Source organism: Somniosus microcephalus, chromosome 3 (assembly GCF_052327205.1).
Source record: "Somniosus microcephalus isolate GS21.2 chromosome 3, FLI_Smic_1.0, whole genome shotgun sequence".
NCBI lineage: Eukaryota > Metazoa > Chordata > Chondrichthyes > Squaliformes > Somniosidae > Somniosus > Somniosus microcephalus.
In genome coordinates, this window is record NC_140989.1 from 368,287,650 (window position 1) to 368,313,722 (window position 26,073).

A 26,073-nucleotide genomic window follows, 5' to 3' on the forward strand; every position below is an offset into this window, starting at 1 on the left:
CTCACCACCACCTTCTCAAGGGCAGTTAGGGATGGGCAATAAATGTTGGCCTTGTCTGTTGGGTTTGAGACAAACCGATTCTTGCTACAACTGTACGGGGCGTTGGTGAGACCACACCTGGAGTACTGCGTACAGTTTTGGTCTCCTTATTTAAGGAGGGATATACTTGCACTGGAGGCAGTTCAGAGAAGGTTCACGAGGTTGATTCCTGAGATGAAGGGGTTGTCTTATGAGGAAAGGTTGAGCAGGTTGGGCCTACACTCATTGGAGTTTAGAAGAATGAGAGGGGATCTTATTGAAACATATAGGCCTAGAAATTCGGTGGCGCCCCGTTTGGGACACCAAGCTCGCCTGGGCGCCGGAAGTCCCGCTCCGGACGGAGCCGCTTGCGCCAGCCCGATATTCAGTTTCAGCGCCCCAAACGGAAGCGGGGCGCTGCTCGAGACGCCCCACATCCCTCTTGGGGCGCTGCAACTGAATATCGCAGCGTAACGTGCTGCAGCGCCACACGCTGCGGCACGGCGCGCTGCGGTACTGCAGGTCTTCCTCCCCTTCTTAAAGGGGAGGGGCCTGCACCAGCACGATTGGAGATTGCGATTGCCGGCAAAAGAGCCCAGCATCGAGGAGAAGTGCTGGGCTCTTGGGACACAGCCGGCACTGCCCGGGGCGGGGGGGGGGCGGGGTGGTGGCTCAGGAGGCCGGGGACGGCGGCGCGAGGAGGTGCTGGCAGGCGGCCAGCAAAAAAAAATGGCCGCCCAGCACCTCCCCTTTAATTAGCGCCACTACCGCTGCAGGTAGGCCCCCCCTGAACCGGTCGCAAATTGCGACCGGCGTTACAGCGGGGGGCGCGACCAAATATCGCGATCGGGGCGGTAGCGGGGTGCTGCGCACACCGATGACGTCATCGGTGGCGGCGCAGCGCTACAGGCTAATGCTGCCATTAGCGCCCCGCTAAATTTCACGGGAGGCGAGGCCAATGGCGCTAAACCCACTAAGTGCCCTCTTTGGGCGCTAACTGGTGGCGCAGCCCACCAAATTTCTAGGCCAAAAGATTCAGAGGGGGATTGTCAGGGTAGATGCAGGGAGGATGTTTCCCCTCGTGGGGGAATCTAGAACTCGGGGGCATAGTTTCAGAATAAGGGGTCACCCTTTTAAAACGGAGATGAGGAGGAATTTCTTCTCTCAGAGGGCGGTGAATCGTTGGAATTCTCTACCCCGGAGAGCCGTGGAGGCCGAGTCATTGAATATATTCAAGGTGGAGATTGACAGATATTTGAGCTGCAGGGGAGTCGCGGGTTATGGGGATCGGGCGGGGAAGTGGAGTTGAGGCCAAGATCAGATCAGCCATGATCTCATTGAATGGCGGGGCAGGCTCGAGGGGCCAAATGGCCGACTCCTGCTCCTGTTTCTTATGTTCTTATTCAGACCCTTAAACCAGATGAATTGCTGGATAGGCTCTGTGCCCCTATATTCTGAGCCACGAGCCACGTACACAGCCCACCACAGAGTGATGTTAATGAGCAGAGTGATGCAGCAGTTACAATGCTGTGCCAGTGGGACTGCGTTCTTGAGGTACTGACTGTGCCTAATGGGGCCGTGAGGTGAAATCTCACTATACATGAAGTCAGCTCATCAACAAGAGCAGCAAGAACTTGGATTTATAAAGCGCCTTTCACGTGGAGAAACGTCCCAAGGTGCTTCGTAGGGTTGTGAGGAAAATGATGACGCTTAACCAAGGAAGATTACATAAGAATTAGGAGCAGGAGTCGGCCATTCGGCCCCTCGAGCCTGCTCCACCATTCAATGAGATCATGGCTGATCATCGACCTCAACTCCACTTTCCCGCCCGATCTCCATATCCCTTGATTCCAAAGATTCACAACCCTCTGAGTGAAGAAATTCCTCCTCATCTCAGTCTTAAATGGCCGACCCCTTATCCTGAGACTGTGACCCCTGGTTCTAGACACTCCAGCCAGGGGGAAACAGCCTCTCAGCATCTACCCTGTCAATCCCCCTCAGAATCTTGTATGTTTCAATGAGATCACCTCTCATTCTTCTAAACTCCAGAGAGTATCGGCCCATTCTACACAATCTCTCATCATAGGACAGCCCTCTCATCCCAGGAATCAATCTAGTGAACCTTCGCTGCACCGCCTCCAAGGCAAGTATATCCTTCCTTAGATAAGGAGACCAAAACTGTGCCCAGTACTCCAGGTGTGGTCTCACCAAGGCCCTGTACAATTGTAGCAAGACTTCCTTACTCTTATACTCCAACCCCCTTGCAATAAAGGCCAACCTGCCATTTGCCTTCCTTATTGCTTGCTGTACCTGCATGCTAGCTTTCTGTGTTTCTTGCACGAGGACCCCCAAATCTCTCTGAACACCAACATTTGAAAGTTTCTCACCATTTAAAAAATATTCTGTTTTTCTATTCTTCCTACCAAAGTGAATAACCTCACATTTCCCTACATTATACTCCATCTGCCACCTTACTGCCCACTCACTCAGTCTATCTATATCCCTTTGCAGACTCTGTGTTCTCCTCACAGCTTACTGTCCCACCTAGCTTTGTATCATCAGCAAACTTGGATACATTACACTCGGTCCCTTCATCTCGGTCATTAATATAGATTGTAAATAGCTGAGGCCCCAACACTGATCCTTGCGGCACCCCACTAGTTACAGCCTGCCAACCTGAAAAAGATCCCTTTATCCCTACTGTCTGTTTTCTATCCGTTAACCAATCCTCTATCCAGGTTATTACATTACCCCCAACCCCGTGAGCCCTAATCTTGTGTAATAACCTTTTATGTGGCACCTTATCGAATGCCTTTTGGAAGTCCAAATATACCACATCCACTGGTTCCCCTTTATCTACCCTGCTAGTTACTTCCTCAAAAAACTCTAATAAATTTGTCAAACACGATTTCCCTTTGATAAAACCATGTTGACTCTGCCTAATCATGTTATGATTTTCTCAGTGCCCTGATACCACTTCCTTAACAATGGATTCCAGCATTTTCCCGACGACTGACGTCAGGCTAACTGGCCTGTCGTTCCCTGGTTTCTCGCTCCCTCCTTAGGGAGGTTTGTTGCAGTAACAAGCAAAATTGCCAGTTGTGTTTGAAAACTAGCGCAAGGCATTACCTGCACAAGTGTTCTGGTTCCTTGTGAGTATTGCAACACCCGAAAACCACATGTTCTTTTCTGGAGTAAAATTGGCTTCTGAACAATGCCTTTTAATTGTGTGTCTTTCTAAAGAGGAGGCAGCCACGTGAATTACAAGTGGGACAAGTCCTAATCGTGTATTTCATGATCATGTATTGGTGCCAGTATGAGTCATGGTCAGTAGCTGGAGGATTTGATGGTCACTCGGTTGGCATTTACAGAAGGCTTGAGGCAAAGCAGCTTGGCCTTAACCCAAATCATTCTCTTTATATTCCCGCCAAAGCATTAAAGGCACGAATGGAACTGCCTACAGATCACCAAAGGTAATCGCGATTGCTCGACATTTTACAGATGAACTGAAGAATGAACTCAATCACCTCTGGCCCCGCTGAAAGTGCAATTTATCCGAATTGTTTGAGCCTCGTTTCAAAGCTTTTAAACTGTGTCCTCGTCGCAAACATTCAAGGCAACCCAGGATCTGCGGAATTGAACATCTGAGGGTAGTGAGCACCTCTCTACTCATTGGAGTCAATATTCAAGGGCTGGTGGTGGGGGGGGGGGGGGCGCGGGGGGGGGGGGGCGCGTGGGTAGAGGTACTGCAACTGGATTCAAATCAGTCCAACTGAAAGGTGCGCTCCAAATCCAGAACCCTAACACAGCAGAGAACGTTATAAAAGAGTCAAGGATGAGAAAACACCATTTAGCCCAGGGATGTCCCGGGGGGTTGTCTTCTCAGGCTATGTACCACGGTGCCTCAAGGGCCACGAGTAACAGCTTGGGGCTTTGTCCTCTAGAAAAGAGAAGACTAAGAGAGGTTTTCAAAATTACAAAGGGTTTTGATAGGGTAAAATGACAGAAAATGTTTCCGCTTATGGGGGGGGGTGGTGGAGAGACCAAAACAGTGGCTACACTCGTATGAGGAGAGATTGGGTCGATTGGGCTTATCTTCGCTATAGTTTAGAAGAATGAGAGGGGATCTCATTGAAACTTATAAAATTCTAACAGGACTAGACTAGACTAACAGAACCAGGGGTCACAGTCTAAGGATAAGGGGTAAGCCATTTAGGACGGAGATGAGGAGAAATTTCTTCACCCAGAGAGTGGTGAACCTGTGGAATTCTCTACCACAGAGGGCAGTAGAGGCCAATTCATTAAATATATTCAAGAAGGAGTTAGATATTTTTCTTAAGGCTAAAGGGATCAAGGGGTATGGGGAGAAGGCAGGGACAGGGTACTGAATTTGGATGATCAGCCATGATCGCATTGAATGGCGGAGCAGGCTCGAGAGGCCGAATGGCCTACTCCTGCTCCTATCTTAAAGTACTTCATTGGCTGTAAACCGTTTGGGCTGTGAAGTTACCCTATAACCGAGACTCAGAAAGCAAACCCTCTCGCAAAACCGGAGATTCCGACTGTACTAATCGAGAAGGATGACACTCGGGTGCAAAGTGCTGCTGGACGTGGTATAATGATACTTGCTGTCGTTTGTAATCAGTTAACTAATATTCCAGCAGTGTTTATAACATCATCTCTAATAGAAGCAGATCAGCAGCATGTCGTTAAAGGTCCTGTTCACAATCTCCTAGCTGCTGACGTGAGAAAACTACGAGGCACTTGGTCTAAGCGTTAATCAAAGCTTTAATCAACTGTTTTACAACATGGAGGTCTAGTTGTGTCCTTCACTAGTTCCTGTTAAGAATGTCCTGCGCAAGCTGGGCCCGTGCCCGAGTATTTATACTCTCCCTGGACAGCGCCGCCCTCAGGCTGCTCAGTATTATTTCATAAGTCTTTCTTTCATGAATGACTGATTCATGTCAGCTGCTTTCATGGTTTTTGCACTCAGAGAGTGTAAATTCATTACCCAATGCTGCGATCCAAATTTCATACTTAGCTCAAAGACTGATAACTCTCTCGTGTATCCCCACAGGTTAGCTTACGCTCTTCATTCTTTCAGCTCCGCATTCCATCATTCTTCTTTCTTAGGATGAAGGTGACATGGACATGGGAGAAGCATGATACAACGAGCTGTATAAAAACCAAAGACTTGCATTTCTATAGCACCTTTCACGACCACAGGACGTCCCAAAGTGCTTCACAGCCAACGAAGTACTTCTTTTGAAGTGTAATCACTGTTGCAATGTAGGAAACACGGCAGCCAATTTGCACACTGCAAGCTCCCACAAACAGAAAGGTGATAATGACTAGATAATCTGTTTTAGTGAGATTGGTTGTGGGGATAAATATTGGCCCCAGGACGCCAGGGAGAACTCCCCTGCTCTTCTTCGAAATAGTGCTGTGGCATCTTTTACATCTACCTGAGAGGGCAGATGGGGCCTCGGTTTAATATCTCATCTGAAAGATGGCTCCTCCGACAGTGTGGCGCTCCCTCAGTACTGCCCCTCTGACAGTGCGGTGCTCCCTCAGTACTGACCCTCCGACAGTGCAGCGATCCCTCAGTACTGACCCTCCAGCAGTGCAGCGCTCCCTCAGTACTGCCCCACCGACAGTGCAGCACTCCCTCAGTACTGCCCCTCTGACAGTGCAGTGCTCCCTCAATACTGCCCCTCCGACAGTGCAGCACTCCCTCAGTACTGCCCCTCCGACAGTGCAGCGCACCCTCAGTACTGCCCCTCCGAAAGTGCAGCACTCCCTCAGTACTGCCCCTCCGGCAGTGCAGCGCACCCTCAGTACTGCCCCTCCGACAGTACAGTGCTCCCTCAGTACTGCCCCTCTGACAGTGCAGCGCTCCCTCAGTGCTGCCCCTCCGACAGTGTAGCGTTCCCTCAGTATTGACTCTCCGGCAGTGCGGCGCTCCCTCAGTACTGCCCCTCCGACAGTGCGGCGCTCCCTCGGTACTGCCCCTCTGACAGTGCGGTGCTCCCTCAGTACTGCCCCTCCGACAGTGCAGAGCTCCCTCAGTACTGCCCCTCCGACAGTACAGCGTTCCCTCAGTACTGACCCTCCAGCAGTGCAGCGCTCCCTCAGTACTGCCCCTCCGACACTGCAGCACTCCCTCAGTACTGCCCCTCTGACAGTGCAGTGCTCCCTCAATACTGCCCCTCCGACAGTGCAGTGCTCCCTCAATACTGCCCCTCCGACAGTGCAGCACTCCCTCAGTACTGCCCCTCCGACAGTGCAGCGCACCCTCAGTACTGTCCCATCGACAGTGCAGCACTCCCTCAGTACTGCCCCTCCGGCAGTGCAGCGGACCCTCAGTACTGCCCCTCCGACAGTACAGTGCTCCCTCAGTACTGCCCTTCCGGCAGTGCAGCGCTCCCTCAGTACTGCCCCTCCGACAGTGCAGCACTCCCCCCGCACTGCTCCTCCGACAATGCAGCGCTCCCTCAGTACTGCCCCTCTGACAATGCAGCACTCCCTCAGTACTGCCCCTCCAGCAGTGCAGCGCTCCCTCAGTACTGCCCCTCCGACAGTGCAGCACTCCCTCAGTACTGCCCCTCCGACAGTGCAGCACTCCCTCAGTACTGCCCCTCCGACAGTGCAGCGCTCCCTCAGTACTGCCCCTCCGACAGTGCAGCACTCCCTCAGTACTGCCCCTCTGACAGTGCAGCGCTCCCTCAGTACTGCCCCCCCGACAGTGCAGCACTCCCTCAGTACTGCCCCTCTGACAATGCAGCACTCCCTCAGTACTGCCCCTCCGACAGTGCAGCGCTCCCTCAGTACTGACCCTCCAGCAGTGCAGCGCTCCCTCAGTACTGCCCCTCCGACAATGCAGCACTCCCTCAGTACTGCACTGGAGTGTCTGCCTGGATTTTGTGCTCAAGTCTCTGGAGTGGGAATTGAACCCACCATCTTCTGACTCAGAGGCGAGAGAGAGTGCTGCCCACTGAGCCACGGCTGATACCGTGGGGTGATTGTGTTAAACAGCAAAATGACATCACACAGTGCCTTTGAGTCAGCTTGGCTCCATTGGTGACATCTTCGAGCCACAAAGTTCTGGGTTCAAGCCCCACTCCAGGACTTCAGCACAAATATCCAACGGAGTGCTGCACTGTCAGAGGCGCTATCCCTTGGATGGGGCATTAAATCCAGGCACCTCCGGTTCGGGTGCACACTAAAATCTCATGGGACTATTCAAAGAAGAGCCAAGAGCTCGATTGGTGCCCTGAGCAACATTCTTCTGTCAACCCACACCGAACAACGATGATCTGCCCACTCATGGTCATTGCCATTTGTGGGACCTGGCTGTGTGCAAAATGGCTGCCACATTCACCTAGGTAACAACAGTGACTGAATTACATAGAATTACATTGGATATACGGCACAGAAACAGGCCATTCGGCCCAACCAGTCCATGCCGGCGTTTATGCTCCACTCGAGCCTCCTCCCGTCTTTCCTCATCTAACTCTATCAGCATAACCCTCTATTCCCTTCTCCCTCAGATGTTTGTCCAGCCTCCCCTTAAATGTATCTACACTATTCGCCTCAACCACGCCCTGTGGTAGCGAGCTCCACATTCTCACCACTCTCTGGGTAAAGAAGTTTCTCCTGAATTCCCTATTGGATTTCTTGGTGACTATCTTATATTGATGGCTTCTAGTTTTGCTCTTCCCCACAAGTGGAAACATTCTCTCTGTATCCACTCTATCAAAACCTTTCATAATTTGAAAGACCTCCATCAGGTCACCCCTCAGCCTTCTCTTTTCAAGAGAAAGGAGACCCAGCCTGTTCATCCTTTCCTGATATGTTTACCCTCGCATTTCTGGTATTATCCTTGTAAATCTTCTCTGCACCCTCTCCAGTCCTTCTATATCCTTTTTATAATATGGAGACCAGAATTGTACGCAGTACTCCCAAGTGTGGTCTCACCAAGGTTCGATACAGGTTTGGCATAACTTCCCTACTTTTCAATTCTATCCCTCTAGAAATAAACCCAAGTGCTTGGTTTGCTTTTTTTATGACCTTGTTAACCTGTGGTGCAACTTTTAGTGATTTGTGTATTTGTACTCTGAGATCCCTTTGCCCCTCTACCCCATTTAGATTCTTATTTTCTAAGTAATATGTGATCTCCCTATTTTCCTTACCAAAATGTAATACCTCACATTTATCTGTGTTGAACTTCATTTGCCAATTATATGCCCATTCTGCAAGTTTATTAATGTCCTCCTGTAATTTGTTGCAGTCCTCCTCAGTATTGACTATCCCACCAAATTTGGTGTCATCCGTAAATTTAGAAATTGTGTTTTTGATTCCAAAGTCTAAATTGTTAATATAAATTGTGAACAGCAGTGGTCCCAGCACTGATCCTTGTGGAACACCACTGCCCACCTTTTGCCACTGTGAATAGCTACCCTTTACTCTCTGCTTTCTGTCCTGAAGCCAGCCAGCAATCCATTCTGCTACTTGTCCCCTGACTCCGCATTCTCTGACCTTGTTCATCAGACTATTATGGGGTACCTTATCGAAGGTCTTTTGAAAATCTAGATAAATTACATCTACTGCATTACCCTTGTCTACTCTCTCTGTTACCTCTTCAAAAAATTCAATGAGGTTGGTCAAGCAAGAATTTCCCTTTTTAAATCTATGCTGACTATTTATTAATATTTTTGGTTACTATATGAACTTCCATTTTCTCCTTTAGTAGGGATTCCATTATTTTCCTACCACCGATGTTAAGCTGACTGGCCTATAGTTCCCTGGACATGTTCTATCTCCCTTCTTAAATATAGATATTATGTTAGCTATCCACCAGTCCTCTGGCACTACACCTTTTTCTAACGAATTACTAAATATGTGTAGTAATGCCTCTGCTATCTCTTCCCTAGATTCTTTTAAAATGCGCAGATGTAATCCATCTGGACCAGGGGTTTTATCCTCTTTGAGTTTCATTCGTTTATTTAATATATCTCTTCATTTTATTTTAAAAGCAGTTATCTCATTACAAATCTCATCATCCAATGTCATGTCCACCTGTTCTATCTGCCTGGTAAATACTGAAGCAAAGTAATTATTTAATATTTCTGCCATCTCTCTATTGCTGCCTGTGGTATTATTCTATTCATCGCTTAGTGGCCCTGTTCCCATCCTGACCTTCCCTTTTTTATTTACCTGCCTGTAAAATATTTTACTATTTTGTTTTATGTTCCTTGATAACTTTGACAGGTAATTAATTCATTGTTTGCAAAGTGCTTCAGGATATATCTGAGAGATGTGATGAGGCGCAATGGGAGTTTGGTCAGACTTTCCTGTGGTTGGCAATGTGTAAACCAGAGGAGGACCAGAGGACATTTCAACCACAGTGAGAAGGGGCGGCCCTTTAACACACCTTCACCTCATGATGAAGGAGGACATGTAACTTGCTGCACTCATCCATGTGATTAAGCGGACTGATACACCCAGATTCTCAGTTACATCGAGTCTACAGCAGCTGGTCCATGCTGCTGTTTATGCCTCACTCGAGCCTCCACCCACCCCTCTTCATCTCACCCCATCAGCATATCCTTCTAGCTTCCCCTTAAATGTATCTCTGCTATTCACCTCAACCACTCCCTGTGGTAGCGAGTTCCACATTCTCACCACTCTCTGGGTAAAGAAGTTTCTCCTGAACTCCCGATTGGATTTATTAGTGACTCTCTTATATTTATGGCCCCTAGTTCTGGTCTCCCCCACAGGTGGAAACATCTTCTCTACGTCGACCCTATCGAACCCTTTCATAATCTCAAATACCTTGATCAGGCCACCCCTCAGCCTTCTCTTTTCTAGAGAAAAAGATGTTAAGAGAAGCAAGGGAGGAAATAGTCGCGGCTCCGACCATCATTTTCCATTCCTCTCTGGCTACAGGCGTGGTGCCGGAGGACTGGAGGACTGCTAACGTGGTACCCTTGTTAGTGGGAGTTGTATACAGACCCTCAAACAGTAATGCTGAGGTTGGGGATGGCATTAAATGGGAAATTAGAGACGCGTGCAATAAGGGCACAGCAGTTATCATGGGTGACTTTAATCTACATATAGATTGGGCTAACCAAATTAGTAACAATACTGTGGAGGAGGAATTCCTGGAGTGTTTACGGGATTTGTTTCCTGGACCAATATGTCGGGGAGCCAACTAGAGATCAGGCCATCTTAGACTGGGTATTAGATATATTTCTTAAGGCTAAAGGGATCAAGGGATATGGGGAGAAAGCAGGGACAGGGTACTGAACTTGGATGATCAGCCATGATCTCATTAAATGGCAGAGCAGGCTCGAGGGGCCGAATGGCCTACTCCTGCTCCTATCTTCTATGTTTCTATGTTTCTATTTAAAGGGAGAAAGGGATAGACTGAGTAATTACAGTCCAGTCAGCCTAACCTCGGTGGTGGGCAAATTCTTGGAAAAAATTCTGAGGGATAGTATTAATCGTCATTTAAAAAAGCACGGATTAATCAAGGACAGTCAGCATGGATTTGGCAAGGGAAGGCCCTGTCTCACTAACTTGATTGAAATTTTTGAGGAGGTAACAAGGAGGGTCGATGAGGGTAGCGCGGTTGATGTAGTCTACATGGATTTTAGCAAGGCTTTTGACAAGGTCCCACATGGCAGATTGGTCAGAAAAGTAAAAGCCCAAGATCCAGGGCAAAGTGTCAAGTTGGATCCAAAATTGGCTCGGAGACAGGGAGCAGAGGGTAATGGTCGATGTGTGTTTTTGTGACTGGAAGGCTGTTTCCAGTGGGGTTCCGCAGGGCTCAGTACTAGGTCCCTTACTTTTTGTGGTATATATCAATGATTTAGATTTCAATGTAGCGGGGGCATGATTAAGAAATTTGCAGATGATACAAAAATTGGCCGTGTGGTTGATAGTGAGGAAGAAAGCTGTAGACTGCAGGAAGATATCAATGGACTGGTCAGGTGGGCAGAAAAGTGGCAAATGGAATTCAATCTGGAGAAGTGTGAGGTAATGCATTTGGGGAGGGCTAACAAGGCAAGGGAATACACATTAAATGGTAGGACACTGAGAAGTGTAGAGGAACAGAGGGACCTTGGAGTGCATGTCCACAGATCCCTGAAGATAGCAGGCCAGGTAGATAAGGTGGTTAAGAAGGCATATGGAATACTTACCTTTATTAGCTGAGGCATATAAGAGCAGGGAGGTTATGCTTCAACTGTATAAAACACTAGTTAGACCACAGCTAGAGTACTGCGTGCAGTTCTGGTCACCACATTACAGGAAGGATGTGATTGCACTAGAGGGGGTGCAGAGGAGATTTACGAGGATGTTGCCTGGGCTGGGGAATTTTAGCCATGAGGAAAGATTGGATAGGCTGGGGTTGTTTTCTTTGGAACAGAGGAGGCTGAGGGGAGACTTAATTGGGATGTATAAAATTATGAGGGGCCCAGATAGAGTGGATAGGAAGGACCTATTTCCCTTAGCAGAGAGGTCAATAACCAGGGGGCAGAGATTTAAAGTAATTGGTAGAAGGTTTAGAGGGGAGTTGAGGAGAACTTTTTTCACCCAGAGGGTGGTGGGGGTCTGGAACTCACTGCCTGAAAGGGTGGTAGAGGCAGAAACCCTCATCACATTTAAAAAGTACTTGGATATGCACCTGAAGTGCTGCAACCTACAGGGCTACAGACCAAGAGCTGGAAAGTGGGATTAGGCCGGAGAGCTCTTTGTCGGCCGGCGTGGACACGATGGGCCGAATGGCCTCCTTCTGTGCCGTAAATGTCTATGATTCTATGATTGTAAAAGAGCCCCAACCTGTTTGGCCTTCGCTGATAGTTATTTGAGACGATGTACAGTGCTTCACAAGTGGAATTCTTTTTCAGGTAATTTTATTTTCTGGGCAGAGTGAAATGAAAAGTTCCCCAGGCCTTTATTGGCTGGGAAGAAGGTTACTATGGTCTGTGGGTGGTGGCATGAATCTGGCCTCATTTCCGAGCACCTAAGCTAAGTGTATCCGGTGGAGCGGGAATTTACTTTGAAGGGCACTGCGGGATCTGATGGCTTCACCGTCAGTGAGCTACGAGTCGGCTTTTCATACGCTGGAAAGGTACGGCGGGAATATCTATTAATCGCTTGCATCTCTTTTATTTCCAGCCTGGGTCCATGGAGATCCGAGGAAAGTGATCTATCCTACAGATAGCCGAGGCCAATTCTGTGGCCAAAAGGGTACTGCCAATGAGTGAGTGTTGTGTAATACGTTCCGTCAGTGGGCTTTGTGAGGACTGTTCTGTTATTTTCTCAATGGCGAGATGCTCGGAACTGTGGAGGGGTCCAGGTACAGAAATCACTAAAAGTTTGTCGATAGGTACAAAAAACATAATTGCTTCACGGAATGCTGGCCTTCATCTCAAGAGGGCTGGAGTACAATGGGGTGGAAGTGATGCTACAGCTGTCCGGAGCTCTGCTCAGACCCCCATCTGGACACTTCACCTCAGGAAGGATAGACTGGCCTCGGAGGGGGAGCGGCCCAGATTCACCAGAATGATACCGGGTCTAAAGGGGTTAAATTCTGAGGCCAGATTGCACTGACTGGGCTTGTATTCCATCGAGTATAAGCAGCAATGTAATCGAGGTGTTTAAGATGATTAAAGGAGTTGATCGGGTCGAGAGAGAGAAACTATTTCCTCTGGTGGAGGGAGTCCAGAACAAGGGGGCAGAACCTTAAAATTAGAGCCAGGCCGTTCAGGGGTGATGTCAGGAAGCACTTCTTCACACAAAGGGCAGTGGAAACCTGGAACTCTCTCCCTCAGAGAACTGTGGGTGCTGGGGATCAATTGGAAATTTCAGAACTGAGAAGGATAGATTTTTGTTAGGTAAGGGTGTTAAAAGGTTACGGAACCAAGAACTTACATTTCTACAGCGTCTTTCATGATCTCAGGACGTCCCAAAGTGCTTTACAGCCAATGAAGTACTTTTGAAGTGTGGTCACTCCATGTTTTGAACTCATCATCAATCCAGGGACAAGACTGTAGCCTGTGTCCAGATAATATTACAAAACTCACATTCACCAGGCACCAAGCCAGGAGAGAGCCCCGTGGAACATTCCCCCTCACATGCTGCGCTGACCAGACTGACGCCGGGGCTAAAAGGGTTAAATTCTGAGGCCAGGCTGCACAGACTGGGCTTGTATTCCCCTGAGTTAAAGGGTGATCTAATCGAGGTGTTTAAGATGATTAAAGGAGTTGATCGGGTCGAGAGAGAGAAACTATTTCCTCTGGTGGGGGGAGTCCAGAACAAGGGGGCAGAACCTTAAAATTAGAGCCAGGCCGTTCAGGGGTGATGTCAGGAAGCACTTCTTCACACAAAGGGTGGTGGGAATCTGGAACTTTCTCCCTCAGAGAGCTGTTGAGGCTGAGGTGGGGTCAATTAAACATTTCAAAACTGAGATTGATCGATTTTTGAAATAAACCAGAAAATGTGAGAAATGTTCAGCAGATCAGGTAGCATCTTTGGAGAGAGAAACAGAGTTGTGTTGATAGATTTTTGTTCGGTAAGGATATTATGGGTTAAGGAATCCAAGGTGGATAAATGGAGTTAAGATACGAATCAGCCATGATTTCATTGAATGGTGGAACAGGCTCGAGGGCTTGAATGGCCACCTGTTTCTCTGAAGTACTTTTTCTGCAGCACCAGCCTAGATTATGTGCTCAAATCTCTGGAGTGGAGCTCGAAAACACAGCAGCAAATTTGCACACAGCATGATCCCACAAACAGCAATGTGATAATGACCGGATCTTCTATATTTTAGTGATGTTGGTTGAGGAATAAATATTGGCCAGAACACAGGGGAGAACTCCCCCTACTGCTCTTCGACATTGTGCCAGGAGATCTTTTATATCCAACCGAGAGGGCAGACGGGGCCTCGGTTTAACGTCTCATCCGAAAGATGGCACCTCCGACAGTGCAGCACTCCCTCAGTACTGACCCTCCGACAGTGCAGCGCTCCCACAGTACTGCCCCTCCGACAGTGCAGCACTCCCTCAGTACTCCCCCTCCGACAGTGCAGCGCTCCCTCAGTACTGTTCCTCCGACAGTGCAGCGCCCCCTCAGTACTGCCCCTCCGACAGTGCAGCACTCCCTCAGTACTGACCCTCCGACAGTGCAGCTCTCCCTCAGTACTGTCCCTCCGACAGTGCAGCGCCCCTCAGTACTGCCCCCCCGACAGTGCAGCGCTCCCTCAGTACTGCCCCTCCGACAGTGCAGCGCTCCCTCAGTATTGCCCCTCCGACAGTGCAGCGCTCCCTCAGTACTGCCCCTCCGACAGTGCGGCGCTCCCTCAGTACTGCCCCTCCGACAGTGCAGCGCTCCCTCAGTACTCCCCCTCCGACAGTGCAGCGCTCCCTCAGTACTGTCCCTCCGACAGTGCAGCGCCCCCTCAGTACTGCCCCCCCGACAGTGCAGCGCTCCCTCAGTACTGCCCCTTCGACAGTGCAGCGCTCCCTCAGTACTGTCCCTCCGACAGTGCAGCGCCCCCTCAGTACTGCCCCCCCGACAGTGCAGCGCTCCCTCAGTACTGCCCCTCCGACAGTGCAGCGCTCCCTCAGTACTGCCCCTCCGACAGTGCAGCACTCCCTCAGTACTGCCCCTCTGACAGTGCGGCGCTCCCTCAGTACTGCCCCTCCGACAGTGCAATGCTCCGTCAGTACTGCCCCTCCGACAGTGCAGCACTCCCTCAGTACTGCCCCTCTGACAGTGCAGCGCTCCCTCAGTACTGCCCCTCCGACAGTGCAGCGCTCCCTCAGTACTGCCCCTTCCGACAGTGAAGCGCTCCCTCAGTACTGCCCCTCCGACAGTGCGGCGCTCCCTCAGTACTGCCCCTCCGACAGTGCGGCGCTCCCTCAGTACTGCCCCTCCGACAGTGCGGCGCTCCCTCAGTACTGCCCCTCCGACAGTGCGGCACTCCCTCAGCACTGCCCCTCCGACAGTGCAGCACTCCCTCAGCACTGCCCCTCCGACAGTGCAGCGCTCCCTCAGCACTGCCCCTCCGACAGTGCAGCGCTCCCTCAGTACTGTCCCTCCGACAGTGCAGCGCCCCCTCAGTACTGCCCCCCCGACAGTGCAGCGCTCCCTCAGTACTGCCCCTCCGACAGTGCAGCGCTCCCTCAGTACTGCCCCTCCGACAGTGCAGCACTCCCTCAGTACTGCCCATCCGACAGTGCGGCGCTCCCTCAGTACTGCCCCTCCGAAAGTGCAATGCTCCGTCAGTACTGCCCCTCCGACAGTGCAGCACTCCCTCAGTACTGCCCCTCTGACAGTGCAGCGCTCCCTCAGTACTGCCCCTCCGACAGTGCAGCGCTCCCTCAGTACTGCCCCTTCCGACAGTGCAGCGCTCCCTCAGTACTGCCCCTCCGACAGTGTGGCGCTCCCTCAGTACTGCCCCTCCGACAGTGCGGCGCTCCCTCAGTACTGCCCCTCCGACAGTGCGGCACTCCCTCAGCACTGCCCCTCCGACAGTGCAGCACTCCCTCAGCACTGCCCCTCCGACAGTGCAGCGCTCCCTCAGCACTGCCCCTCTGACAGCGCAGTGCTCCCTCAGTACTGCCCCTCCGACAGTGCGCCGCTCCCTCAGTACTGCCCCTCCGACAATGCAGCGCTCCCTCAGTACTGCACCTCCGACAGTGCAGCGCTCCCTCAGTACTGCCCCTCCGACAGTGCAGCGCTCCCTCAGTACTGCCCCTCCGACAGTGCAGCACTCCCTCAGTATTGCCCCTCTGATAGTGCAGCGCTCCCTCAGTACTGCCCCTCCGACAGTGCAGCACTCCCTCAGTACTGCCCCTCCGACAGTGCAGCGCTCCCTCAGCACTGCCCCTCCGACAGTGCAGCGCTCCCTCAGTACCGCCCCTCCGACAGTGCAGCGCTCCCTCAGTACTGCCCCTCCGACAGTGCAGCGCTCCCTCAGTACTGCCCCTCCGACAGTGCAGCTCTCCCTCAGTACTGCCTCTCCGACAGTGCAGCGCTCCCTCAGTATTGCCCCTCCGACAGTGCAGCGCTCCCTCAGTACTGCCCCTCCGACAGTGCAGCGCTCCCTCAGTACTGCCCCTCCGACAGTGCAGCGCTCCCTCAGTACTGCCCCTCCGACAGTGCGGCGCTCCCGCAGTCCTGCATTGGGAGTGTCAGCCTAGATTATGTGCTCAAGTCTCTGGAGTTGGGCTCGAACCCACAACCTTGTGACCCTGAGGTGGAAGAGCTACCCACTGACCTACAGCTACTCCATCATTGGTAATGTTTCAAGATTCATTATTAAGAGAGTCGCTATCCAGACAGGAGTGTGCTGCTTTGTGTATCACTGGAGACACCCACTTCTTAAACACACTTCATTGTTCAGCTCCAGTATTGTACAGTGTAAAGTGCACAGATAAGACCTGCCTTTAACTGCTCTTATCTATGCTTGGTCAAGCTCGGAACCTGGCAAAAGGTCAAAGGGCATACGCCATGTGGCAATCCGCCCTGATTCCCTGTAAGCCCACTCTCTCCACATTTGTCAGATGTTGCCTTTGGTGGTGGAGGGTTGCTGTGGGGGTGGGGAGGAGATTCACAAATGCCATAAATGATACAGCACTGAAGGAGGCCATTCGGCCCATCGTGCCTGTGCCGGCTCTTTGAAAGGGCTCTCCAATCAGTCCCAATCCCCCCCCTCTGCTCCTTTCCCCATAGCCCCGTAAAAAAAATTTCTGTTCAACTATTTCTCCAATTCCCTTTTGAAAGTTCCTATTGAATCTGCTTCCACCGCCCTTTCAGGCAGCGCATTCCAGATCACAACAACTCGCTGTAAAAACATTCTCCTCATCTCCCCTCTGGTTTCATAGAATGTAGAACCCAGAAACAGGCCATTCGGCCCAACTGGTCCGTGCCGGTGTTTATGCTCCACTCGAGCCTCCTCCCACCCCTCTTCATCTCACCCTATCAGCATATCCTTCTATTCCTGTCTCCCTTATTTGTTTATCTAGCTTCCCCTTAAATACATCTGTGCTATTCACCTCAACCACTCCCTGTGCTAGTAAGAACATAAGAATTAGAAACAGGAGTCGGCCATTCGGCCCCTCGAGCCTGCTCCCCCATTCAATAAGATCATGGCTGATCTTCGACCTCAACTCCACTTCCCTGCACTATCCCCATATCCCTTGATTCCCTTAATATCAAAAAATCTATCGATCTCTGTCTTGAATATACTCAACGACTGAGCCTCCACAGCCCTCTGGGGCAGAGAATTCCAAAGATTCACCACCCTCTGAGTGAAGAAATTTCTCCTCATCTCAGTCCTAAATGGCCGACCCCTTATTCTGAGACTGTGACCACTGGTTCTAGACTCTCCAGCCAGGGGAAACATCCTCCCAGCATCTACCCTGTCAAGCCCTGTAAGAATTTTGTAATGTTCAATGAGATCACCTCTCATTCTTCTAAACTGCAGAGAATATAGGCCTCGTCTACTCAATCTTTCCTCAATGGTCAATTCCCCCATCCCAGGAACCAGTCTGGTGAACCTTCGTTGCACTCACTCTATGGCAAGTATATCCTTCCTTAGGTAAGGAGACCAAAACTGTACACAATACTCCAGGTGCGGTCTCACCAGGGCCCTATATAATTGCAGTAAGATGTCTTTACTCTTATATTCAAATCCTCTTGTAATTAAGGCCAACATACCATTTGCTTTCCTAATTGCTCGCTGTACCTGCATGTTAACTTTCAGTGATTCGTGTACAAGGACACCCAGGTCCCTCTGAACACCAACATTTCCCAATCTCTCACCATTTAAAAAATACTCTGCTTTTCTATTTTTCCTACCAAAGTGGATAACTTCACACTTCTCCACATTACAGTATATTCCATTTGTCATGTTCTTGCCCACTCACTTAAACTGTCTATATCCCCTTGAAGCCTCTTTGCATCCTCCTCACAACTTACATTCCTACCTAGCTTTGTATCATCAGCAAACTTCGATATATTACATTTGGTCCCCTCGTCCAAATCATCGATGTACAGGAAACTTTGGTTTATCCGGAGGTTGTATGTCCGGAAACCTCGACCTAACGGCAGAAATCAGCAGCCGTTTTTTTAGATTTTTTTTTCTTCTCCTAGCATTTTTTTAAACAGTTAGTCTCTGGAAAGCCTCTTTGAAGCTGTTGCTAAGCTACAGAGACGCTTCCAAGGTACGGGCCGACTGTTTACAAGCTGTTGCTAAGCAACAGTGTTTGTTGTCAGATACGGAGATGAAAACCTCCGTATCCTTCAACATTAGCGCTGGTCTGTCCGGAAGTTTTCATAGATCGGCATCACGCCGGTCCCGTCGGTGCTGGATATCGCGAAGTTTCCTGTAGTAGATTGTGAATAGCTGAGGCCCAAGCACTGATCCTTGCGGTACCTCTCTAGTTACAGTCTGCCAACCCGAAAATGACCCGTTTATTCCTACTCTCTGTTTTCTGTCCGTTAAGCAATCCTCAATCCATGCTAGTATATTACCCCCAATCCCATGAGTCCTAATTATGTTTAATAACCTCTTGTGTGGCACCTTATCGAATGCCTTCTGAAAATCCAAATACACCACTGGTTCCCCCTTATCTATTCTGCTATTCTGCTGGTTATAACCTCAAAAAACTCTAACAGATCCATCAAACATGCTTTCCCTTTCATAAATCATGGGACTCTGCCCAATCCTATTATTATTTCTAAGTGCTCTGTTACCATGATTTTAATAATAGATTCAAGCATTTTCCCTACTACTGATGTCAGTCTAACTGGTCTGTAGTTCCTCATTTTCTCTCTCCCTCCTTTCTTAAATAGTGGGGTTACATTTGCTACCTTCCAATCCACGGGAACCATTCTAGAATCTGTGGAATTTTGGAAAATGACAACCAATGTATCCACTATCCCTACAGCCACCTCTTTCAAAACCCTAGGATGTAGGTTATCAGGTCCAGGGGATTTATTGGCTTTCAGTCCCATTAATTCTTCCAGTACTTTTTTTTTTACTGATACTAATTTCTTTCAGTTCCTCATTCTCGCTAGACCGTTGGTTCTCCACTATTTCCAGGATGATTTTTGCATCTTCTTCCGTGAAGACAGGCACAAAGTATTTGTTTAATTTCTCTGCCATTTCCTTATTCCCCATTATAATTTCTCCTGTCTCAGCCTGTAAGGGACCCACATTTACTTTCACTAATCTTTTCCTTTTTACATACCTGTAGCTTTAACAGTCTGTTTTTATATCTCTCACTAGTTTACTCTCATATTCTATTTTCCCTTTCTTTATCAATTTCTTGGTCCTCCTTCGCTGAGTTCTAAAATCCTCCCACTCCTCAGGCTTACTATTCTTTTTGGCAACATTATAAGCCTCTTCCTTTGATCTAATACTATCTTTAACTTCTCTTGTTAGCCCTGGTTGGACCACTTTTCCTGTGGGGTTTTTGTGCCTTAAAGGAATGTTCCACATTCTCACCACTCTTTGGGTAAAAAAGTTTCTCCTGAATTCCCAACTGGATTTATTGGTGACGATCTTATATTTATGTCATCTAATTTTGGTCTCCCCACAAGTGGAAACATCTTTACGTCTGCCCTATCAAACCCCTTTCATAACGTAAAAGACCTCGATCAGGTCACCCTCAGCCTTCTCCTTCCTAGAGAAGAGAGCCCCAGCCTGTTCAATCTCTCCTGTTAGGCATAACCTCTCAGTTCTGGTATCATTCATGTGAATCTATTTGCATCCTTTTAATAATGGGCCAGAAATTCCAGAACGGGGCTTGCAGCGCGTGCAAGCCCCGTATTTGCACTTACCCCGCGCTCCTGCCGATCAGCTTCTGGGACGCCTGAACTTGGAGAAATTGAAAGCACATTCCCGGGCAGCGTATGACGTCACGCCGCCCAGGAGTGCAGCCAGCGCGGACCCAGGAGCGTGCAGTGTAAGTGAGACACGCCCCTTGAGGTCTCAGTTTCACTGGACACGCCCCCAATGTTTCTGTCAAGCTGCTTTGCTTTTTTACATGCAAAGCAGCAGTTTAAATAGGTTTTTGGAAGTTTTTTGAAGATTTTGGTAACTTTTATAAACTTTTTTAAATGTTTACATTATTTTGAGTAATCTGAAGTAGTTTTAAAGAGAATTAAAGCAATTTAAAGACTTTTAAAAGCCCTAAAAGAATTTTTTAAATTCCATTTATTTATTTAGCAATGTCGTCGTCATACGTGTCTTCACACTGTTCCCTTTGGGGAACTGTATGAAGTGGTGGAAGGATTTATGGCCGTGATTAACGCTCATTCCGTGACCGTAACCATCTTTGAACCAGCCATTAGGGCGGTTAGTCCTATGGCGGGAGGGTTTTACGGGCTCCCACAAGCTATACAAGGAGGGGGGGCCACCCACACCCACGGACGCAAATATCCCACTGGATGTCAACCCAGAATTTAGAGCCGGAGCTCCGACTCCACTTGCCGGGACTGTCTGGAGCGGGGTTCGAAACCCTACCCTGATCTGGCCCAGCGGCGGGGATCCTACCGCTATGACAAACGCCCAATCCGATTAGCTACGTGAAATGGCAGCATAGGGCTCCAGTCACGGGGAGGGAAAAGGCGCAGGAAACGTATGGGTGTCACCTTTTGTGCGGAGTGGGCCTTTTGCGCAGCAGTAAGCATCCCCGCCGTTGGGCCAGAAGGAGTAGGGTTTTGAACCCCACTCCAGACAGTCCCGGCAAGTGGAGTCGGAGCTCCAACTTTAAATTCTGGGTGGACATCCAGCGGGATACTTGCGTCCGTGGGTGTTGGTGGCCCCCCCCCCCTCAGATGGGTTGTGGGAGCCCGTAAAACCCTCCCGCCATAGGACTAACCACCCTAATGGCTGGTTCAAAGATGGTTACGGTCACGGAATGAGCGTTAATCACGGCCATAAACCCTTCCACCACTTCATACAGTTCCCCAAAGGGAACAGTGTGAGGATACGTGCGATGATGACCTCTTGCGCAATGCACCTCCTTGGACCCTCAGTCGCAGATGCGAGGGGGCAAGTCGTGCAAGTGTTAAATTTTTTATTTTATTGACATGTAAAATGTTGGCCCAATAATTCCCTTCCAAATGCGCTAGTACGGTCGGGGTACTTACGCATCTGGCCGGATGAAATGCCGGTTTTCAGCATGCACAGTGCATGTGGGGAAAACCAGCATTTCCTGTCCTCTGAACGAAGGGGTTCAGAGGCAGAACGCGTGCGACTGCACAGGCAGCGCGTGCGCAGTATAATTCGCCGCTTTCATTAATGCTTTCAGTGAGGTCCAGTCATTACAACTTACACATGAAAAAAGCATGGGTACAGTTGCTACAGAGGCTGCGGAGGAAGATATTTCTTATCGTGGAGCTTCTGAAAGTATGTATGTCTGTATATATTCCTTTGCGTGTTATGTATATATTCCTTTACTTATGTGTATGAATGTATTATTTAATTATGACTTTCAGAGAAAGTAACTTATTGGAAAATCATAATTAAAAACATACATTCATAGTAAAGGAATATAAAACATACATACATATACGTAAAGGAATATATGTGGACATACATACATAACTCATTCTCACATTCCATTCACACAGCCACAATTGCTCCTTCTACCTACCGTTCTGAAAACCCTTTTAAAAAAAAAAAAAAATTTAACTTTAAAACTTACTTAAAATTTCTTAAAATAACTTCCCTCCCTTTCCCAAACAAAAATATTGCATTTCAAAAGCTCCACGATAAAATATATCTTCCTCCGCAGCCAATGAACCACTTTACACTTGCTTTTTTTCAGCGTAACTTCTAAGGACTTAACCTCACGGATTTCATGAATGAAATCCACGAAGTTCACTGCGCAAGCGCTGCCTGTGCAGTCGCACGCGCTCGAGGTCTGGAAATGCCGGCGTTCCCCGCATGCGCTGTTCATGCTGAACGCCGGCATTTCCAACGGCCAGAAGCGTGAGTAAGCCGACCGCACTCACGCTTCTGGCCTGGAATTTCTGGCCCAATATGGAGACCGAACTGCTAACAGTGCTCCAAGTGTGGTCTAATGAAGGTTCTGTACAAGTTTAACGTAATTTCTCTGATTTTTCAACTCTGTCCCTCCAGAAATGAACCCCCAGTGCTTGGTTTGCTTTTTTAATGGCCTCATTAACCTGCGTCGCTACTTGTAGTGATTTGTGTATCTGTGCCCCCGGATCCCTCTGCTCCTCTGACCCATTGAGACTTTTACTTTCCAAGGAGAAGGTGGCCGCCGTATTCTTCCAACCAAAATGCATTACCTCACACTTACCAATATAGAAATTCATTTGCCAATTGCACGTCCATTCTGCAAGTTTATTAATGTCTTGTAATTTTGTCGCAGTCCTCCTCAGTGTTAACGACACCACCCAGTTTGGTGTCGGCGGCAAATTGTACTTCTATTTGTGTCCTGTGATGCGAAGCTCTGCGAGGGAAATACTAAACCCTAGGATGACCTTTATGGTAATCTCCGATGTTTGACGACCATGTTTTTGACAGGTGACATGTTCTGAATTGAGGAAAAGTCGCTGCTAATGATAAACATTACAGGCCAATTTTAAAATGAATGAGTGAAGGGTAGAGACTGCCAGCGAGGCTCTACCTCACCACGACCTCACTGTGGCTTACTGGATAGCACTCTCCTCTCTGAGGCAGAAGATCGTGAGTTCAAAATCCCACTCAGAGACCTGAGCGCAAAATCTAGGCTGACTCTCCCAGTGCACTATTGAGGGAGCGCCGCACTGTCGGAGGGGCAGTACTGAGGGAGCGCTGCACTGTCGGAGGGTCAGTACTGAGGGAGCGCTGCACTGTCGGAGGGTCAGTACTGAGGGAGCGCTGCACTGTCGGAGGGCCAGTACTGAGGGAGTGCTGCACTGTCGGAGGGTAAATACTGAGGGAGCGATGCACTGTCAGAGGGGCAGTACTGAGGGAGTGCCACACTGTCGGAGGGGCAGTACTGAGGGAGCGCTGCACTGTCGGAGGGGCAGTACTGAGGGAGCGCTGCACTGTCGGAGGGTAAATACTGAGGGAGCGATGCACTGTCAGAGGGGCAGTACTGAGGGAGTGCCACACTGTCGGAGGGGCAGTACTGAGGGAGCGCTGCACTGTCAGAGGGGCAGTACTGAGGGAGTGCTGCACTGTCGGAGGTGCCGTCATTCGGATGAGACTTTAAACCGAGGCCCCGCCTGCTCTCTCCGGTGGATGTAAACGATCCCACTCCCACTATTTCGAGGAAGAGCAGGGGAGTTCTCCCCGGTGTCCTGGGGCCAATAATTGTCCCTCATTCAATGTAAGAAAAAGGAGATTATCTGGTCATAATTACATTGCTGTTTGTGGGAGCTTGCTGTGCGCTAGTTGGCTGCCGTGTTTCCCACATTATAACAGTGACTACACTTCAAAAAGTACTTCATTGGCTGTAAAGCGCTTTGGTCATGAAAGGCGCTATAGAAATGCAAGTCTTTCTTTCTCCTGAGTTCAAAGTTCATAGAGGTGATCTTATTAAAATATATAAGATTCTGAAGGGGCTTGACAGGGTAGATGCGGGAGGATTCTTCCCTCTTGGGGGAATCTAGAACTCGGGGATATAGTTTCAGGATAAGGTGTCGCCCATTTAAATCGGAGATGAGGAGGAATTTCTTCTCTCAGAGGGCGGTGAATCGTTGGAATTCTCTACCCCGGAGAGCTGTGGAGGCGGAGTCACTGAATATATTCAAGGCGGAGATAGACAGATATTTGAGCTGCAGGGGAGTCACGGGTCATGGGGAGCGGGCAGGAAAGTGGCGTTGAGGCTCAGATCAGATCAGCCATGATCTTATTGAATGGCAGAGCAGGCTCGAGGGGCCGACTCCTGCTGCTGTTTCTTATATTCTTATAGTTCATAACCCCCCGGTAACCGAGTTAGTGATTGACATGAATCTGTCATTCATGTGGAAATGACTTATGAAATGATACTGGGCGGCCTGCTGGTGGCACTGTCCAGGGAGAGTATAAATACTCGGGCATGGGCCCAGCTTGCTCAGGACATTCTTTAACAGGAACTAGTGAAGGACACAACTCGATCTCCATGTTGAAAAACAGTTGCTTAAAGCTTTGTTTAATACTCAGACCAAGTGCCTGGTAGTTTTCTTATGTCAGTGATTATGCCAAACAATTCATTGAGGATCAATTTGTTACAACCTAAAATCAACCAAAGCAGACCTTTTTTAAAAGCTAGGAACAGGTTCCTACGAGCATTGAAAGTGCGGGATTTGATTGTAACCATTGCACAGTGGCTGCGTTCTGCTGTATCGCTGACTGCGTGCGTGCGTGCGTGCGTGTTGCTGCCGGACCACCACTTTGATACGTGCTGTGAGCATGATCGATCGCGCTCCCTGTGACTATGAAATATGCAATGAGTTGGGTAATGCTCTGTACACATTGAATGGATTCCATTCCAAATTCAAATCACGCACAAGGGCTTAGAGGATTTGCCTCCTGGTTATGAAACAGCCCCCGGCGGACAGCACCCAACCTCACCCGAAATTCAATTTAATTTAGAAATAAACGTCAGCCTAAGCTGTTCACTTTAACGTATCACAGAAGGATAATCCTTGCATTGAACTCATATTTCATTCGTTTGCACAAGATTGCGGGATTGTATTGGACGCGCCTGCTGTACAATACAGGAAAGAATGCATGCGCATCAAGAAGTTTAATGTAACTACAAAAGTCAAAACGGCATCTTAGTCTGAACAACAACAATTACTTGCATTTATATAGCACCTTTAACGTGGTTAAAAAACCTTCACAGGAGCGATTGTCAAACAGAATTTGACACCGAGCCACATAAGGAGATATCAGGACAGGTGACCCAAAGATTGACCAAAGAGGGAGGTTTCAAGGAGGCCAGAGTTGGAGGAGTGCAGAGATCTCGGAGGGTTGTGGGGCTGGAGGAGGTTACGGAGATAGGGAGGGTGGGGGGGGGAGACCATGGAGGGATTTGAAAACAAGGATGAGAATTTTCAAATCGAGGCGTTGCCGGACCGGGAGCCAATAAAGGTCAGCGAGCACAGGGGAGATGATCAGCAGACAAACTGATTAATCTAACGTTCCAATCAAGTTTTATAGATAAGCTTTAAGTTCGGGCCGTGAATTGGATTTGGCTGCATGCCCCAGTCTTGATATTTGTATCGTGTTGCTAAAGCGGGGATCGGACTCTGTTCCCTTCTTGACGATTATGATAAGTTTAAACAGCTTTGGTAACATTTCACTCATTCTCTTCCAGGAACAAGACAATTTTGTTCTACTTCAACATCCTTAAGTGTGCAAGTCCCGCAGTCCTTATAAACTTGCAGTGCCCGACTAAACAGGTAAGCAGGAGGGCATGCAGGATCCGTTAGTGCAGCGCTCCCTCAGACCGTCCCTCCGACATTGCGGCACTCCCTCAGTACTGACCCTCCGACAGTGCTGCGCTTCCTCAGTACTGCCCCTCCGACAGTGCAGCACTCCCTCAGTACTGATCCTCCGACAGTGCAGCGCTCCCTCGGTACTGCCCCTCCGACAGTGCAGCGTTCCCTCAGTGCTGACCCTCCGACAGTGCAGCACTCCCTCAGTACTGCCCCTCCGACAGTGCAGCACTCCCTCAGTACTGCCCCTCTGACAATGCAGCGCTCCCTCAGTACTGCCCCTCCGACAGTGCAGCACTCCCTCAGTACTGCCCCTCCGACAGTGCAGTGCTCCCTCAGTACTGCCCCTCTGACAGTGCAGCGCTCCCTTAGTACTGCCCCTCTGACAGTGCAGCGCTCCCTCAGTACTGCCAACATGTTGAGGCTCCAATTAGCAGGTAATATTTGGGTCTGATTTCGCTGGGCTAAATGTTACTTCTTGCATTCCACAATCTCATGTTGTTAAAAGATGGAGTTCTGAGTTTAGCATTTAGGGCGAGAAATGAGGTACCTTTACTCCTCCCTTTATCGCCCCTGAGGGATTGATAAAGGGGG

The 26,073-nt window shown here is 49.3% G+C and overlaps 1 protein-coding gene across 1 annotated transcript in view; it reads left to right on the forward strand.

Annotated features, from left to right (window-relative positions):
* Window positions 1-26,073, forward strand: part of LOC147122418 (choline transporter-like protein 5) — a 248,011-nt gene that overhangs the window by 76,827 nt on the left and 145,111 nt on the right. The window contains exons 4-5 of the mRNA XM_085983554.1: window positions 12,202-12,286; window positions 25,359-25,443. Coding sequence (XP_085839680.1) covers window positions 12,202-12,286; window positions 25,359-25,443 — 170 coding nt within the window. The remainder of the gene's footprint in view (window positions 1-12,201; window positions 12,287-25,358; window positions 25,444-26,073) is intronic.